Source organism: Xyrauchen texanus, chromosome 48 (genome assembly GCF_025860055.1).
Source record: "Xyrauchen texanus isolate HMW12.3.18 chromosome 48, RBS_HiC_50CHRs, whole genome shotgun sequence".
NCBI lineage: Eukaryota > Metazoa > Chordata > Actinopteri > Cypriniformes > Catostomidae > Xyrauchen > Xyrauchen texanus.
Window position 1 is genome coordinate 11,264,817 of NC_068323.1, and position 20,037 is coordinate 11,284,853.

Here is a 20,037-nt window from a genome sequence, read left to right on the forward strand (position 1 = left end):
TATTAATACTGAATAGCAGTTTTGATTTGTTTGCCACTACATAATACCTGTAATTTCCATGGTTATATCTAATAGCAGTAAATGCATGCAAAGAATGTAGCAGTAGTAATTTTCATTTCTATTCACTGATTTTAAAGCACAGATTACAGGCCAAATGTCTTATTTAAACAGTACAAAGACTGATAAGAAAATAGAAAGATTATATATATATAAAGTCCAAAGGTTGGTCATAAAATAAATACAAATATATAACACTTTACACTTTTGTCAGTGAAATCTGACCCGTGTGACTTTGCCTGGGTAAAATAAGGTCCTCTCTGAAATTGAGTATTGGCAGGAGGGACAGTATGAGTTTCTGTTTGGTTCAGAACAACACAAACATGGCTCAGCAGGAATACAAGGTATTTAGTGACAAACTGTTCACGTACAAAGGAATGGTCTTTCCAGTGGACAACATGCATGAACTTCCTACAGATAATATAGACAGTTTGGAGGATTTTGAAATAAGGAACGATTATATCTTTGTTGTTACCTTCCCGAAATCTGGTAAGTTGAGATATGAGAAGGCTACAAAGTTTAATTAAAGTTGCTTTGCTTTGAACATGCAGTACACTGATATCTTTCATGGTTGCGCTCTGTCTCTCCTGCTGACAGCATTTAGACTTGCTCCTCCCGCAAACATGGATAAGGGAAATTGGGGTGGCGGACACCGCAAACTGGGCCCCATGGGACTTGTGGGCCCCTGGGCGTAAGCCTACAGTACATTACTAACAGAGTTTCCATAACTGGTCTTTATCTAGAAGAGGAGGAATGGTCTGTAAAGTTTTGTGAACGCTATGCAACAATCTGTAATTATTCAGTCAATATTGCCATTTTTACACTTTTATGTTGTTAATGTAGAACTATGCTTGCACATATACCTCTTCAATAAATGATTGACTATTTTTGTGAAATGAGTGTAATTATAGAAAAACTAACTAGACAAACAACAAAATGACAAAACAAATCAACAAATACATAAATAAATCCAGATTGCACATACCCTGGCAGATTCAAAACTCTTCATTTCACAATTTTAGATGGAGTCTTACAAAAGCATATCTTTACATTTGAGACCTTTATTTTGACAGGAAATATCAGGGGACTTTTATTTTGACACGAGTACTGTTAAGTACATACATTGTTTTCAAACCTTATCCATTTCACTTGTGTACGGGCAGTTTTCCTTCTAAATATTCGTCTTCAGTGGGTCGTGGACAATAAATGTGACATTCTTATATTCTTCATTGTTAAAATTAATTTTATTTACGCTGAAATTCAATTGTTACACTCCAAAGCACAGACGTCTGCATGAAAACAACTCGGTAGGCGGGAACATTACAAAATAGTAGTAACAAACAAATTTGAGAGTATTACATTTATTTGTATATTTTTTATTTTGACGAATGACCATAAAACAGCCATATCCTTAAAATGAATTATTACAGTATTACAGTAACTTTAAATGTTGTCTGACTTCACATCCAATTTTTCAGATCACTGCCTTGATTATCATGTAAACACTCAATCTTGCTACATACATCATTGCTTTAAAGTCTGTTATTTGCATGGTTTCCATTTTTCTCCATATTTTATTTAATGTTTTCTCAAGTTTCATGAACATGTTATTGGTTTATGTAACATGTTCATGTCATGCCCATAATCATTTAATCAGCATCAATATTCAAAACTCTCTCTCTCTCTCTATATATATATATATATATATACACACACACACACACACACACACACACACTTCTTTTTAAAATATTCTGTGACAAATATATATTTTTTTTAACTATAAATAATCCATGTAATCTCCTAATTTGTAACTAGGAGGTCACACTGCATATTCATTATAATATATATATATATATATATATATATATATATATATATATATATATATATATATAATAATTACATTTACATTTTAAATAGCCCAGCACTGGTTCAGATACATTTTTAAAAGTACAACTATTCCATGTAGTCTCTCAATTAATATGATGTCACTTTTGCATGCATAATAATTATAAAATAATTGGCTAAATGTTGTTTAAAATATTTTAAGATGGAATATAGTGTGTCACATTGCAGGACATATGAACTTCCCTAAAGTAGTTAATGTCAATTATACACATTCATAATTACTGCAGGTAATAATGGCTTCCATAATCAAACAAGCCAAACAAAGTCAGAGTCCTTCAGCCCAAATCATAAAGAAGGACAAACTAAATAAAATGCTGGCCCATGCAAAGAGACCAACTAAGATGGAAGATCAAAGCTCTGATGATGATGAAGAAGAAGATGCAGTAGAAATGGAGCAAAACTTTGCTTTACTCTGAGGGCTATTCTGATGAGGAAATGAGAGTGGAAGATGGATCTGCCTAGGATGATGAAGCACCTAAGGAACATGAAGGTGATGAAGATGACGCTGTGGATGATGATGGTGACTCAGGATGTTATGAAGATGTGTCTGTGTCAGATAGTGTCCCTGTGGTTGCTGTCGGAGGAGGCAGCAGCACAGCCAAATCACACACGGAATACAACCTAAAAAAAGGTAGGAGATTATCAGATCTTTGTTCAACCTTGACAACAGATTTTGTTTCATATTATTTAAAGGGATAGTTCAGGTTTAAAAAAAAATGAAAACAATTCGGTCATTTACTCACCTACGTGCCAGTGACGCATAAATTACACACTTAAGTTTTAAGTTATTTTTCCACAAGCGCCTTTATATAACATCAAATAAAAATGTGTATTTGGTAGTTTATCTACTTAATGCGTTTATTAATCTAAACGCATTAAGTAGATAACTCTTCAACTTCAAATACATCAACTGGTTATATTTATCTGCTGTATTTGAAGTTGAAGAGTGGAAACCTGGAGTACTTCCTAAGTGAGAAGAGAAAAACACAACACTACCAAAGACAGCAAGAAGCTGCCCAATCAGCACAAGGCATGCTGAATGCGGACCAATCACAACTACTCTGCTGCACCTTATGTGGATTAATATCTTTGTGTGATGATGATGCAAAAGAACATTTGCTAAAAAAAATTAGGATTTTTTCAGGATTATATGATGTTAATGTGGGCTTTTGGTATTTCAATTTTGCTCTGTTGCACAGAACGGGATAGAAAAATATTTTTTTAACAAATTGTTTTAAACAGTAACCATAGCAATAGCTTAATTAAAATGTTATATCTAATATTTTGGATTTTTTTCTTAAGATAAAATAAGTTGTGACTCAGGACAGCAGTGGATGAATTTATTCTGACATATTACCACTAGATAGAGCCACTGATTCTTTGAAAAGTTCTGCATAAACCTCTTAATTTCGAACCCATATAATTTTACATACAGAAAAATCTGAACTGCCACTGGTTGACGTTGATCCATTGTGCGACCTCAAGGGCACTAGATATAAACCCATTTCATACACAGACATCTGTCTGCTGGATGAGTCAACTCACATTCTCATCTCCCCTCTCGTCTAGATCATAACCCATTTAAACATGGTGTGTTTGGGCCGAGGTTATTTGTGGTAAATCCAAAAAGTTTTGCACTCTTGTATCATGCAATTGCCTTGATAATTAAAGGCATGGTTCACTAAAAAATGAAAATACTGTGCATGAGTTTGATCATTTTAAACCTTTTGTTCCCCCCATCTTCGGTTTTATTCCTGGATTAACCCACTTTATTTAAAGTAGATCTTGCTGTCTTGGCACAAACACCCCTTGGTAATTTAAGACACATGAGGGTAAAGGCCTCAATTAATCATTTAATTACATTCTTCTGTAATGGATGGAACGAGCACTGCTATATATCTTCCTAACCTGATGTTCCTTGTGCAACTAGAGTCCATCACTTTCCCTGGGGGAGTCGAAAGTGGAACTTATGCTTTCCCTGCATTAAGCATTTGCATAATGCTCAATGCAAATTTAAAGAAGCAGGACACTCCAACTAAATCGTTGTACACATTTCATGTTTGGAAGCATCCTTCCTGAATACAGAACGGTGGATTAGAAGCCTTCGTTAACCTCAAGTTTTTCGTCCGAATCATTCCTCTGCAGTTAATCCCTCTCTTTGGGTCACCCAAGGCTTGTGCAATTCTTGGGTCGGAAATCTAAACAGAACAATCCCTTCCCTTTTATTCTGAATCTGCCCTGTTAAGTGAGGTGGTTGTATTTTTCAGGATCAGTGACTCTAAAGCTTTGGCTAAAAGGACAATTGTAGCATTTCTCATACTCTCTATAGCCACTGGGACAGGTGTGATTGCCGCAATGGAGAGGAGATAGCATCAGGGAATTCTTAACTGAAAAGACTATTGCAATCAAAGTTTTCCATCAGGGCTAGTTTGAGGCGGCTCTTGGTTAGCCTTCATGATACACAGGAAAGTAATCCAAGGCAATCTCACCAATCAAGACTGCTTTTAACAACAGTGACGTTTGCAACAGGTTATAGTTGGGAAGTCGGATTCATTTTCACAAATCTGTTTGATTCGATTAAGTGCACTGTTTAAAACAATTCAATGGTTCATTTGTCATCGTTCAAAATGTTCTGAGAAGTCCTGGTCCTGTAGTGTATAATTTTGCAGTGTATAATTATAATTTTGGAGTGAAATACTGGCAATAAGTTTTGTACCTGTAACACTTTATATTAAGGTTGAATCCATTAACATTAGTTCATGCATTAGGTATCAAAAACATAAAATGAACAATTATTTTTATTACAGCGTGTTACTATTGTAAAGCGTCCTTGAGCTCTGGAAAGATGCTATATAATTAAACATATTATTATTAATACTATTAAAACAAAATTATTAGTATATGTAGAAATACACTAACCAATATTCATTAATGCTGTAAATGTATTGTTCATTATTTGTTCATGCTAACTATTGAATTAACTAATGCCAAGGTCTGTAAAAAGATTTTCAAATGCTTTGCAAATTGGTTCGTCTGGATCTTTAAAAGGAATAGATTTGTGCACTATTAATATTTTGTCGTGATGGTTTTTTATTTTATAGCTTATGTTTATTTAATTTATGGTGATTACTCAACATCGATAATTGATACATGTAAGAGTACACTTATTTTTTCCCATCCTTTTCCATCTCACTTACTGTCAAGCACTCAGCCTTTCAAACTACACTCACAGAGCACATTATTAGGAACACTATGGTCCTAATTAACGTACTCTTTTACTGTTGTAGCCCTTCCGCCTCATGGTCCGACGTGTTGTGCATTCTGAGATGCTATTCTGGTCTCTGCAATTGTACAGAGAGGTTACAATTGAGTTACTGCCGCCTTTCTGTCAGCCCGAACCACTCTGGCCATTCTCTGTTGTGAGCTCTCTCATCAACAAGGTGTTTCCGACCACACAATTTATTTATTTTTGGGCATCATTCTGAGTAAACTAGAGACTGTTGTGCCTAAAAATCCCAGGAGATAAGCAGCTCAAAAGAAATACTTAAATCAGACCATCTGGCACCAACAATCATGCCACGGTCGAAACAATGAGATCACATTGTTACCCATTCTGATGATTGATGTGAATATTAACTGGAGCTCCTGACCTGTATCTGCATGATTTTATGCATTGCGATTTTATGCATTGCACTGCTGCCACGTGATTGGCTGATTCAATAATCATATGAATATGTAGGTGTACAGGTGTTCCTTATTAAGTGCTCGTTGAGTGTATACTCTTTTGACCACGTGCCTGTATGGAAATGTTCGACGCATGCACACTACAACTGCTTTGTGATGCTCTTAGCACAGTCAACGATAGGCGCATGCACCTTTGACGCGCAAATGCGCTTACTGTGCTGATAACAAAATTTGCATCATGCATATTGTGTGTGAGGCATGCCGCCACATGAAAAAACCTGAAGTATACTTTGGCCATACGCCATTCGAAGTATTCTCTGCAGACCGCAAGCCCATACAGATGCGTTCAATACATGTGTACTATGACTGCTTTGGCTCTTTTAATGCAGTGCTGATGGCGTTTCTGAGGTGTTTTTGTCTATCTGATGCAAATCAATGGGACACAAAACTTTCAAGAAAGGACATGATGGCAGCATACTGGTAATCCATATGACTCAAGTTGATCAATCCACATCTTATTAAGTAATATGATTGGTTTTGGGTGAGAAATAGACCAAAGTGCAACTCCTTTTTCAATATAAATATGGCACTTTCCACATGCATCAAACACAAGTAAGTGTAATCGAGCTTCAAATCATGTTCGTGTCTAGGAGACTCTCCACTTCTCTCAACATAATTATTACACATTTGCAAGTGATAGTCCCCCTGGATCAACCCCAAGGACTTAATGTAGTTCATGGATTGACCCTTTCAGGGTTAAAAACTTCAGCATTTCATTTACCAGCCTGGATCAAATACTTCTTCAAATAGACAATCATGTTAAAACCTTAAGAACCACAAGAGTGCTAGAGAGTCCTCTAGAATTGCGTTTTCTCATTTTTTTAAGATCTGCTAGACTTGATAAGAGAACGTGGCTTGCCTTGCCAAGATCCAACAATCATTTCAGGGGTGGCCTGCTGGGAAATCTACTGCTAAATGAGAAGGGAGCTGTCTGCCTTACTGTCGCTGACTGTGCAACAGCTCCATGATGTCCCCTGACACATAACGACAATCCTGTCTATAATGGCATTAGCTGACGGAGTGCTGAGAACTAAACTGCCATTTGAATTGAATTATAGTGTTGCACTGTTTCTCTACCATCAGATTACCCATCCGATGTGTCGGGCCCAGTGGTGTAGTAGTGTCTGAAGAGGTGGGCACACTGTTGAATCATCATCACCACCACAATAAAAAAAAATGCACTTAGTCTCTAAAATTCATATATTTATTTACAGTACATTTACAAAATGTGAAAAAAAAGTTTGGGGCTGTTGTAATTCTAGTCCCACATTGAATTTACAAAATGTATTGTATATCTTGGCAAGTTTCTTGCTGGCATGATGTATAGAAAACTAACAATAATGGTATGGTAATGATGTTCAATGTATAGGTCTTATTAATGTTCCTTTCATTGGGCTACTATGAAAATTACTCTGATTATCTAACACATACATATTACGCAATAAACTGTTAAGAATTGTATAGCTTATATGAATGTGTTCATGTTAACATGCTGTCTTGTATTACCATATACAGTATAGCCTGCGTAAGAATTAATGGTTATTTATTTTATTTGTGTATGTGCATCAGCATTAGGCACTGGAAATGTCCTGTTACTGAAATGGAAAATATGATTGGTTAGAAAATATCCAATCACGTCTGAAATGAACGTTCTGATTGGTGTATCAGTTTTGTCGGACTGTCTGTCTTGCACGTGTGATCAGTTGTGCTTCCGCCTCCCGCAGCTTCATGCACGTTTAGTGCTGTGGAACACAAAAGATGTTTGGAAGTATATTAGGGACTAACAGCCTCAATTACCATTCACTTACATTGCATGTTTTTCCATAAAATGAAAGTGAATGGGACATTCTGCCTGACTTATTTTTGTGGTGTGAGTACATTACGACAGAATGTAAAACTAAATCAGTAAATGGGGGATTAAGCTCAGTTGTATTACATCACAAAAGCAGGCATGTAGGTTACCATATAGAATAGAAAGGAGTGAGTTATTTCAGGCTAAAACACTTGAAGGTTTAATGGCAGTTTCCTAGCCGAATGCCATTTTAAATGGGCTTTCAAAGGTCTATATTTGCATAGCATTTATTTTGCTTAGACCATGCAACTGAAAACTAAGAATGGAAATTACTAAAGGCTTTCCATTCAAGCTGGAAACCAAAAGCAGGGCTACTTTTAGAGTTTCCTAGTGTACCCTCAGAAACTTTGAAGAGAGGGTTCGCCCTTCTTCGAATAATAAATTAATAAATTATTATCAAGACTACAATTTTTGCCCTAATATCAAAGGTCTTACTAGAAAAAAATAAATTATGATCCAACGTGAATTTTCTTGATTAAAAAAATATGATTGTGTCTGGTAACATGTGCATGTAAAATGGCTAGAAATAGCATTTTAGCTTAGCGTAAAGCTAAGGTTTATTATACACAAGGTTTATTTCTATTTCTTCTGCTCCAAACTTACTTCAAACTCACTTCTCTGACTGCTCGTATGAATGTAACACATCATAAGAAAGTGTTTCAGTGCTGTTCAAATGCACTTTGGATCGCATCATTTATATGTAGAAATGTTTTCCATCTGAAAGGACTAAATATTAAATGAAACAAATGACAATAAAATGCAAAGTAATCTCTTCAGTAATCAAAATACTTTTTGAATGTGACTGTATTCTAATTACAAATTATTTAAATTGTAACTGTAGTGGAATACAGTTACTTATATTTAGTATTTTAAATACGTAATCCCGGCACTTATACCCACATTATACTGCAGACAGACGTGAACGCAAGGTGTCTACGGACAGGATGCGTGATGGAAAATTCATCATTATCAGAGCAGTGTGCGAGCACTGAACACTTGCTGCCCAATTTTTGTAACCAGGCATCCATTGAACACGCAGAATGTGCATGTACCTGGAATTATTTGTACTAATTATTGGGTCCACAAGGTGGCAACCTTCACAATTGAGCCACTGCTTCACGAAGAAGCGCCAAAGATTTTTTAGCGCTGCTAAACATGAAACCGCTAAGCGTTTAGGTCAAAATCGAAGAATACTTTCGGCTTTATACGAGCATATACCTGTTTGGGCTACCCTGTACCCTGCACACAATGATTCAGCACCTATAAATATTTAACTTTTTTTAGATTAAAAATGATGTTAAGCATCACAAACAAAATGACATCAAACAAGCGGTTTGTAGAATCTAAAAAGTTCTGAGGATTGATTTGTGTAAAATCATTGACTATAATGGTGTCTGCTTATGTAAACCAAATTTTAAGAAAAAAAAGATCCCCTCCCAATAAATGTCTCATCCTTGTTTTATTTAGATCAGGCAGTGATTCATCAGGGTTTATTGTGACAGATATGGCATATGTGTGTAACAAATTGTAGCACAACGACAAAGAATGAGCTTAAAAGACTTCTCAAGAGAACTAGTTCTGACAACAAACAACTCTGCTACAGAAGTTAGTCGTTGTTGTCTTTTTTTCCTCAACTAATCTGTAACTGGATTTCTCTCATATTCTCTAGGAATGAAAAGATGACTGATTCTTTGCTTACACGTTGTTGAATAAAACGATTTTAACTGAAAGTATCACAGTTATGGAATGTTTATTTTGCCTTTTGTGTCTAGAAGAAAGTAGTTATGTATCAAAAACAGCCTTTTGAAATGAAGTGAAATGGATTTTTAGGGTTTAACAATTGCTTTGTATCTTCAATAATGCATTCATTTCTTAGCCCACATAAAACATACCAAGGAGTTGTTTAATTATGGGATGTGTATGAGTCTTGAATATTAAGATGCTTAATATATTCAAAATAACGTAAAAAAAAAAAAAAGGAAAAAGCCAAAGGCTGATTGAGCGAACATATCCATTGAAGTTTTTAATTACAATTTAAGGGCAGCTTAGACATAATGGATAAGAAATGGTGGAATAAATTGCCTTACTACTGGGAAACAATTCTGTCAATGACAACAGCGATTATTGCAAAAAATTGCAGGAGAATCAGTGCCAAATAATATCATGACATCACTCAATTAAACTGCTACCAACCTTAAACTAACATCATTTTCACAAACTGTATGCACACTTGTGAATAATCATCTTGCAAACTATATGGTAACAATGCCAGACTTGTTGGCTTCATTTCTAATGAAAAATGAGATATAGAAAGCAAGCTGTCTGGTCCAGAATCGCAGCGTCTGGTGTGCTCTTTGTGCTCCCACAACAGCAGCAGTCTTTGAATATAGACAATAACCTCGTTAAATTTGATTTATTGTTGACTGCCTTTAGAATTCTTTTGATTTATTTTTTGAGCATGAGATATCAATGGTATCACCTGAGGTTCATGCTGCCATAGAAACCCCTCAGGTATGAAGAAATCAAGACAACTTTGTCTCAATGTTGTGATGGTGATGGTCACCTTTTCCTTGACAAAATCCCCCTCAAACATGGGATTAATGGGATTCAATTTTACCAAACCGATGTCATGACATGTCGTGATAATCGTAAGCAATGGCAAAATCGTAAGAAATCGGACAAGTTAGCTTGTAAAGAAACGTACGACTTACACTCCCAAAGGGAAAAATAAACAAACCAATGAATGATGATGAATATACACTAACCCAAACCTACACCTAACCATAAAGTCTAATGCCCTACCCGAACTTTAAACTTAAAGAAGCACTCAGTAACTTATGTGTGTTGTTGTAGTGGACTTACACTGACATCTAGTGGTGTGGATGATGCATCCTTCAAAAAAAATAGTTTTCAGTTACAGATGCCATTGTAGAAATTCCCTACTCACAATCAGCCATGATTAATTTAATCCATGAGTGAAAGTGTCCAATTACATTTACATTTATGCATTTGGCAGACGCTTTTATCCAAAGCGACTTACAGTGCCCTTATTATAGGGACAATCCCCCGTAGCAACCTAGAGTTAAGTGTCTTGCTCAAGGACACAATGATGGTGGCTGTGGGGATCGAACCGACAACCTTCTGCTTAATAGTTATGTGCTTTAGCCCACTACGCCACCACCACTACATATTACACTGCTGTAACAGAGATTAAGCAAGTAGTATGCATTTGGTAATTCTAACATGGCAGCCTCCATAAGGAGACCATCTCCATGTAGAACAAAACCACTTTTATAAGGTTACTGATATGACTGGAGTCTTCATCTCATTTAAGTGGTCATGATTTTATTCATATCTTTCAAAGTTATTATACATTTCTTTAGGAGTAAAACGTTTTTAAAGAGTAAGAAATTACTGCCCCCTTAACCATGATTTTATTTAGAAAATCAGTGTTTTGCGCTGTGGAACAAAGAAAACGGGACGATGGAAGCGTTTTATAGATTATTGACATTTGTATTGTATAAATAAATATAGAATGAGTAACCAAATTTGTTTTACAGATGTTTCCTTTATTAAAATAAAATTTTGGATTGAAGGCTAGCTCAAATTTAATGCCTATATTGTATCGGTTTGTTGTTTGGTTAGTCTCTTTTGGAAAAAAAATCGTACCTTTTCATACGAGCCAAGCCATACGACATCTCATATGAACTAGTATGAGTTGTCATGTTGGTCTTAGAGAACAGATGCTTTTTTCAACATTTGATGCTATAAGCGTACATTCATGAATGCTGCAAAGTGATATCACGTAACCAGCGGAATATTAAGGCCAAAACACACTCAACGCAAGTTCGTGAATGCAGATTAGAACGCTTGACCACCACATTGCCAATACGTGGTGTGGTTGAAAATGCTTAACATGCGTTCTTGCATTACCATAGTTGAAAAAAACCTCAGTATTCAAGGGGGTGCTAGAGTTACCTTCAAATTCTGTGATATTAATCTGGTGTTATCAGTCAGATGAGCTGCGGTAAATACATGTAAATCATTTTCTTGCTCAGCAATATTATCTACAAACTGTTGCTCTGCCATGAGAGTAATCGAGTTGCAAGAAAAACTCACTGCAGAAGCGGACAGTTCACACTAATCTAACTATAGTGCCCCTTGTGGTAACATTGAGAATGCAACGCTTAGTTGCGTTGTGCTATGAATGTCTGATACATTTTAGAATGCAATGACGCATGAAATCAAGCTTGAGTAGAGTATGTTTCGGCCCTTTCTCAGATTGGCGGTATCCTTGAGTTAGCTGGCAGACTGTCTGGATAACCCATTGTGTTTCAGTATTATTTGGAGGTCTGGCCGCTGAGGCGGCACAGCGGTCACCTGAAATATATTTTTAGGCTAATTGGAGTGGAAACAACAGGAGCTGAGACTCCTGTAGTTTCTGTGCCGGTAACACAAATTCAGAACCATATAATTCAGGAATCTATCTGCAGGGATGACAGATAATGATGTGTCCAATTAAACGCAGCTGAGACTGTTGCGTTATGACAGCAGAAGCAATGTGTTGAAATGCCATGTTCTTCCAAATGCAGCTTAATTGCCACCCACTGCTTCTGTCAACAGGTGCCAAAGGCTCTGAATCATAATGGGGGAAGCGTGTTAAAGCTTTTCATGCTTCCATCTTGGATTATACTTGAATTCTCATCAGCATTGTACAGACTGGTGCTTCAAATCTAGATAAATCCTGGTTAAGATTCTCTGAAAATTGAAGTAAACTATTGTCAGACTGATCACTGTGAGTTCGCCACAGTAGGTTGAAAGTTTTGCAGCAGAAATCAGTCTTTGCTAACTGAAATTCGAGCCACTTTCTCCATTGTGTTTGGAATATAGAGCACATGTCATATAGACTACTTTTTCTTTTTACATTTTACATTTATTTACCAGAGAGAAAGAGCAATACATTTTATGCTGTCCTCTACAGTATTTCTGATAAGACTTTCACAGCTCCCACAGGATGCATTTATCAGCTGTGGGTAAGTAGTTAGCAGCACTGGAGCACCACCGGCAGCCTCCCCATGTATTTACAGACCATTTTTTCATTTTTACCCCACATTAGGATTGACTGACACATAATCCCTATCTGCAAGACTGGCCTCTATTTTCTTGGCAAATCATAGCGTACTAATATCAGCCTCTGTCCAAAATAACAACTCACACAATTTTGTTCCTGTAATTGGACTATAATCGCCATGGTGTGAGGGCTGAATTTTCGTGCATAATTCTTAGGCAGTCCAACAAAGTTGTTACTTTAGAGGTTTTTCAATGGCCACTCAACAACAATTGCTTGAAAAGCAATTTAGCCAAGGCTAGCCTAATATCTGTCTCTGCCAAACTCCCCTACGAAGAGCAGCCTGGATTCATGTAAACTGTTAGAGCTTTTGTTTGTCTATGCTTTGCCAGCATTCTAGCTAATATGGCTGATATAAATGATACATTTCTAAATTGACATATTTCAGTTATCCTCACAGTTATTAAGGATGTCTGATGACCTTATACCAAGAAGGAAATATTTTTCATGTTCATCTTTCATGGATCATCTTCATCTTTTTTTGTTCCTGGATCTTCATGATATTCGTGTGATGTCATGCACTCGTATAGTATCTCAGCAAAAGCACTGTTGTAGATTTCCACCCAAGTTTTCATTTTGGAAGTCTGAATTCAAGTGGCCTTCTTTTGCACTTTTCCAAGTAGGAAGTTGGAAATTCCAACTTTCCAAATTGCAATGTTGCTGTCTGTTTTCCAATCATAGTCTAATGCCTCATCCACACAAATCTGTATTCAGTTCTCAAAGTCACAGTTTTCCTAAGTAGGAGTTACTACTACAATGCGTTTTCGAAAGTCGGCATTTTCAGTGGAGGAAAGCACCATTCCAGTGTGGATAAGAGGTGTGAATGTAGCGAAATCAATAGGTTTTCAAACAAAAACTAAATTCTAACCTGTTTAGGAACCACACGAGGAAACTTTCTCAGGAAAGCTGAGCGGCTTCAAAGAGCTGATTGAGGACATGCTAATGGAAAGTCCAAATAGATGATTTTCATTAGATCGACAAATGTTGATATTCATCAAATGTAATGGATCTCTGTATGAAGATACAGTGAACTTCTAGAGATTTATAACATGTAAGTAGGCATACACATCCATAAATTACTGAGCTTAACTAAGGGGAAAAAATATTTCCTCACTTGTTTTACCTTAGAATTACGTAATTACGTATTTTTCTTAAATCGTTTTTTTTAACACTATGTTTTTCAATGTATTAACTGTGTATTTTTGACTGCCAAAGGGTGAACATACCACTTGTTTTTATGACTACATTCTAGTAAAAGTGCATATGTGTGATTATGCATTTTTCTATCAGGCACAAAATATCTGTGGAGTTATTAAAGCAACAAGACTCTGTCAGATGTATTTACTGCAATCTTCGTCATATTTTTTAGACATGTTTTTGTGCTATATTTGTCAATGGTGCTAATCTAACTGTAGCTATAGCAACGTGCTAAAATTATAGCTCTGGGTATACGTTGTCATAAAATGTTTCCTTCAGTTCAACCAAGACAAACAGATTAACTTATTATTATTGAAACAGTGAATAGCAAATTTCAGCCAGGATGTTTGAAGCTATTTTTGGTATATTTAAATAGATAGCACCAGAGATTTGGAGTGGGTGATTGGCAGCTAATAGTCTGAAAGCTGGAGATGAAACTTTGTGAACTTTGTCTTTGATTTTGACTTTATAACTTTATTCAAATGAGCTGTCTCCATTCAAGATCAGAAGAAGAAAGGGACAAGCTGTCTTTTATATTCATGTCACACCAATGAGATAAATGTTAATTACAGACTTTAGGGTCTTAACAACTAAAGAATGAATAACACAATCTGGATTTGTGCCCTGCTTTGGGGAAGTCTTTGAGTTTAGTGTTGTAACTTTTATCAAAAATAACAAAGGATGAGAGAGTGGAAAAAGCTAGATTTGTACAGTTTCTGAAGAAAATGTGAGTGACGCTTGCTCATGCAAAAATTGCTGTCATGGTGTTCTTGCCAAGTTGATTGCCAGGGTGATACTGTGTGGTTTTTAGGGCATTGCTAGTTGATTGCTAGGGTGCTCTTGGTAGTTGCTAGGTGGTAGCTTACTGTCACAAAGAGCCCTCTACCAAGTATTTATGATACTCTGCTCCCTAAATTCACTGGCCCCTTTTTAATGTACTGCAAGTATAGGATTTTTTCACCCCTTTTTTTTTTGTCCGATTGTCATGAAAACCTCAGCAAATATCACTAAAGTGTGAGTAAAAGAAAAGTTCAGAGATAAAAAAAAGATATATATCAGATATAAACAGAAACAATGTTTTAATAACATAATATCATCCATTTGATTCTCATAAAACATCAAAACAAATAATATACAAGTCATAAAATAAAATATTCACTTTTAAATGAGTTGAGGAAATTAATGGCTATGTCCAACATATCACCATATTTACTAAAATAATTAAATAAATAAAAATACAGATGATGTAACATGATGATATAACACATTTCTTAACACCTATTGCAAAAGCTGAAAATGTATAGATTTATTCACAGCTGTCTGTGATTTTACAATCATAGGGTCATGGAGATTTTTACAGTAAGTGTGATTTTCTTTAAATGAATTGCTGCCACTTGACTAACATTGAAAACATTTAGTTAGTTTGCTTTTGAACCGAATGGACCCCACTAAAGTCATATGTCTCTATCTCATGAATCTTTCTCATCAAAACCTTTATCTTACTAACACATGTCAGGACATGTATCAGTTCACATTTCAGAATTTCCTCTTTCCACATCAAACTTATCTAATTCAGTCTTGTCATGTTTCCTCAAGTTCAGGTTCCTCTGGAAGTGTGGTGAGATTTTGTATGATGACCTGCGGAGTTGGTAGGCTAACAGACATGGGCATTGTCAGTGGCATTGCCCCTCTAGAACTTTGTGGCACTGCATCCCTCTGTAGTTCTGTTGCGAGAGCAGGTACTGGCGCCTCCTGCAGGTGTCTCCGGTACTGCACAAAGCTGCAAGTCTTCAGGACAATGGCGATGACGTTTTTACCCATGAGTATTCCAGACACTCGAACGTCTCTATAAAACACCATGTTACCTCCACGTATAAAAAGCGTAATAATGTTGATAGCAACCAAACTCAGGATGGGATACAACAACATCTTGTGCGGCACAATGTTGACACCTTGCATGCTAATTTCACTCAATGAAACACATGGCAGTATCAGAAGTAGTATGTAGCAGTAGAAAAAAGTAAGGCCCTCCACCCATAGGGGGAGCCCTTTCCTTTGAGGCTCCCACAAACTGGCCTGAATGTCCAAAATGTCCAGTAGATCCAACACAACCCAGAATAGTCGACTTCTAAGCTCCTCCCTCTTCTTGATTGGTCGAACGTATTCCATGTGGTCAATAGCTGCTAGCGTAACGTAAAGCCCCGGTACGAAAACTGAAAGCAACACCGTCAAAGCCTTGCAGGTGAGTGCATCAATTTTGTCGCCTTCCGCCTTGTAATTCTGGTAGACGAAGTAGACCTTGATCTCCAATACGAAGACATAGAAGAACCAAAGGATCATGGCATAGCCGCGCTTCGCAGTTCTTACCTCAGAGCCCACCCAGACCGCTACGTACCTCAGTACGATGAGGAAGCAAACGTCTCCAACCATCACCATGATACAGACGCCCACCTTCCGCGGACCTTGATTCTGCTCCACCAGGTAGGCGTCCAGTAGAGCCATGCTACTCATTATCAGCACACACGAAAGGCAAACGTGTGGCTTGTTGGAAGGGGGAGGAGGGACCATACTGATTAGCAGGGACAAGGTAAAAAGTATGGAATGTGTGGTGAAAATATTTGTTCAAACTGGGCAGCTTTGTGCCAAGGATTTAGCAGTTTTGAAAAGCAATAAAATTAAAATAAAAATGATGCTAAATTGTTCTTTCTAGGTAGCTTGACCCCACAGGTACTGTATAGTGCTTAATTCAATCTTCAAGGTTAGCAAATCATGATGCACCAGTGATGCAACAGTTAGAGTGGCAATATTTATACTTAATCTGCTTATTAGCAAGACGACTTGTTCCTCAAAATGAGGAGATAACGAGAAAGCAAAAAAAAAAAAGACCAGGTAGGAGACACACTGGCTGTTTTTAAATTCAGCCTAAAGCAAACACAGTAATTCAGGATGTACTTGGTGGTACCACACAGCAAACGTTGTACACTTGTCAATCACAAGCAGTGAAGGGTCCTCTATTCTTAACTCACTCCCACAGTTCTCCGTGTGAACATAGGCAACCTATGCATATTGATCACAGCCCCTTCGTTTTTTATTAATCATTAATTGCATCATTCACAGCTGGAGTCTTAAATATTTCAGATCCAGCGGTCTGTAATCAGAACCATCGGCTGTTATTTTCTATAGAGGAGCCTCACGGCATAAAAACAGAGACGGAAGATGGAACAAACTACATATTCTCCAACAGAGTGGGTCAGAAATGATTGGCTGCATTACATTTCTCATTTGGAGAAAGAAGTTAAATTGCAGGTACCAACACTATTCCTCAGAGAGGTAGAGACAAAACTACAACTGACATGTTGCTCCTATGAGGGCTATCATTCATCATTCGAAGACAACAGATTGCGTCGAACTGTAATCCCAAATTAAGTATGGTTTGTGTAATATTCACCAAAAAATGTAAGCAATAATGTCTTCAACTGTCCCAAGTCTTAAACCCAATCCACTCCTTAGTTGTCTCCCGACGAATAAACAAAATGATCATAAAAATGGAAAGTATTTTGGGAAACATTGGAGAACTCTTTTAAAGTAATTTTAGAAAGTTTATGCAGACGAAAATGACCTCTTTTCCGAAGGATTAGAGGCTCTGCCACAGCAACTCCTCCGCAGCAACACATAAATAGAGTAACAGTCTGCAGCTTCTTTTGATTAAAATCACTCTCCTCTCATATTATCCAAGAGGTCAATAAGTTCACACTTCCCCTCACCTCCAAAATCTTCACAGCAATAATCTTGGCTGGGGACAACCCTCTGGTCTTTCTCCTTTCATTCTGGTTTCCTTATTCATTTGTAAACTCCAGAGAAATGTGCTGTGCACAGCCTGTGGCTCCTCAACATATTCTGGTCAGATTGCACCTTCCTCCTGCTGTTTTTCTCTCTCTCCTCCCTCTCACTGCTCCCCTCCACTTAGACGCAGTCAAGCATTGGGTGTCGAAGAGTAGAGCTCAGCAACAGCTTCAGATAAAGAGCATGTGAAGCTCGCGTTTGATCAGCTCTGTGCCGTCACATCTTGTCATGTCTTTGCAGTCGCTACCAACGGTCTACATGCAGTACCTCTCTCATGGATTCCCTTTATTGTCATCTGGCGTTCAGTTCCTCAGAATTTTTGCTTTGAGTCAGAAGCTGTCCAGAGGTCTTGAGGTTCAGGGTCATAAATAGTAAAGCTCAGAGAAATGTAAACTATAGAAACAGTAATGAAGTGGATATTGGACCACTGGGGTACCGCAACGTAGAGAAGGACAAAGATGGTAAGGTCTAGATGGTGAACCTTTTTCTGTGGAAACATCCCGTGAGATTCAAATGCGACATACAAACAATTTGCTTTTTTGGAGCAGTCCTGGTGTTTGTGTGGGCGATGTTCAGTTCTGTTTGTTTGGCACCAAGAGCATAAATCGATAAAAGAACACACACAACAACACACACAATGATTTTAAACCCAATACAGCTTATAGGAATAATTTGTTAAAATAAAATTTTTACTGCACTGATTTTGGCATTTAACTCAAATAATCTGGAATGTAAGAATATTTACAGATACAAATTCAAGTGTATTAATGTTAGATGTAGTTAATAGTTGTCTTTTTAAATAGAGAGGCAGGTGCAAGGTTTAGAAAAGCTGGCTAGCCTCAGAAATTTTTGTTTGGCTTGCAACATTCCTATAAATAATAAAAGATGATTATTTGATATTTGTTCATACAAATTTTGCTTAAATAGAACATGTTGCTTTGCGCTCTTTCACAAACATCTAGTCAACATATGAGTGTTTACTTGTTAGGGTTTCAGTGAAGAGGAAAGGTGTGAAGAATTTTGAGAACCTGGGAAGGAATTAAAAAATTCATTAATTAAATTGTTTGATTCTGAGGCTTAGGGCACAGCTTTAATTTATGAACTGAAGATTTGATATAGAGAGATTTGAGAATGAAATTAGAGAAACAGAAATAAAATTAATAGTTCCCTTATAGGTCCTACACACCGAACACATCCTTGTACTAAAAAAATCTAGATGCAGTGCCATGAACGCACATTTTTAACAGTTGGCATCTACAACAAGTGTGGTGCTTGTGCACAGGATGCTGAAAAACAGTGACATGCAGCACAATGGTCAAATACGGGCATTTAGCGCATGTTTACACAGAAAAGCAAAAAAGAAAAACAGAGGATGCAAAAATAAGTTGGGTGTGAATGGCCACCATGTACATCCTAGTGTACTTGTATAGGTTGACTTAAAACTTTTAGCAGGCATATATGTTTAAAATCTAGAGGCTTACACTTCCGGGAAAATGGACCAAACATTTTTAATTCACTTGGGAAAATTCCTTTCATCAAACTGCACACATGCTGGGTATGTCTTTGATTTTAAAAGTGGCAAGACATAAACCTTCAGATTAAATTACCATGATGATCGACAACGCATTGAAAATGCACAGAGCCATTTTTTCGTTAATTATTAATCATCTTATAAATGTCCTCCCATCTCAGATTTCCACAGTGTTAGACAGTCATGAATATTTGACAAGAATCAAGGCCATTAGTTCTAACAACGAGAGTGGTCTCAGGGCAATCTCGTGCCTTTGTTAATTGGATGTGTTTGATCACTTTCCCAGACCCCCTTCTGAAAAGCACCAGGCGTCAATCTAAATGTGCCACTTGGAGAAGTTCCAGTACGAGAAATCGTCTGATGGATGGAAATTTGTACTGTCAATGTGTCAAAGAGCGCATCCATCCACAAACGGCATAAGACAGTGATTCAGATGAGTACATGGTCATAGATGACCATTAATAAAGGATTCAACAGATAGTGATGGTAGAAATGGTACATTTGTATATCAGCATAGTTGGGTGCGAAGGAGTTTCGATATTATAATCGACTCCTATAAGGCACCAAGTAAACAATGGCTACAGTATATTAAGAAATGAGTGCTACTATACTGCTTATTACATACTAGGTTGTGTACAGGCTAATTGTACTATTTTAAACAGTAAAAAGTCTGTAATAATTAGTTTAAACTGTAGAAATCTACAAAGTAGCTCATGTAGCTATTAAGTATATAGTACAAACAATATGGTACTATGCCATTCTTAAGATACCAAA

At 36.9% G+C, this 20,037-nt stretch overlaps 1 protein-coding gene across 1 annotated transcript; it reads right to left on the reverse strand.

The window, feature by feature from the left end:
* Window positions 1-15,215: 15,215 nt before the first annotated feature.
* Window positions 15,216-16,457, reverse strand: LOC127640000 (transmembrane protein 121-like). The gene has a single exon (XM_052122370.1). It carries the CDS (start codon window positions 16,455-16,457, stop codon window positions 15,471-15,473), a length of 987 nt encoding a protein of 328 aa, XP_051978330.1. The 3' UTR covers window positions 15,216-15,470.
* Between the last annotated feature and the right edge of the window lie 3,580 nt (window positions 16,458-20,037).

What these genes read in the sequence shown, in the direction of transcription:
- LOC127640000 (XM_052122370.1), bottom strand. Translation starts at nt 16,457, where the DNA reads ATGGTCCCTCCTCCCCCTTCCAACAAGCCACACGTTTGCCTTTCGTGT.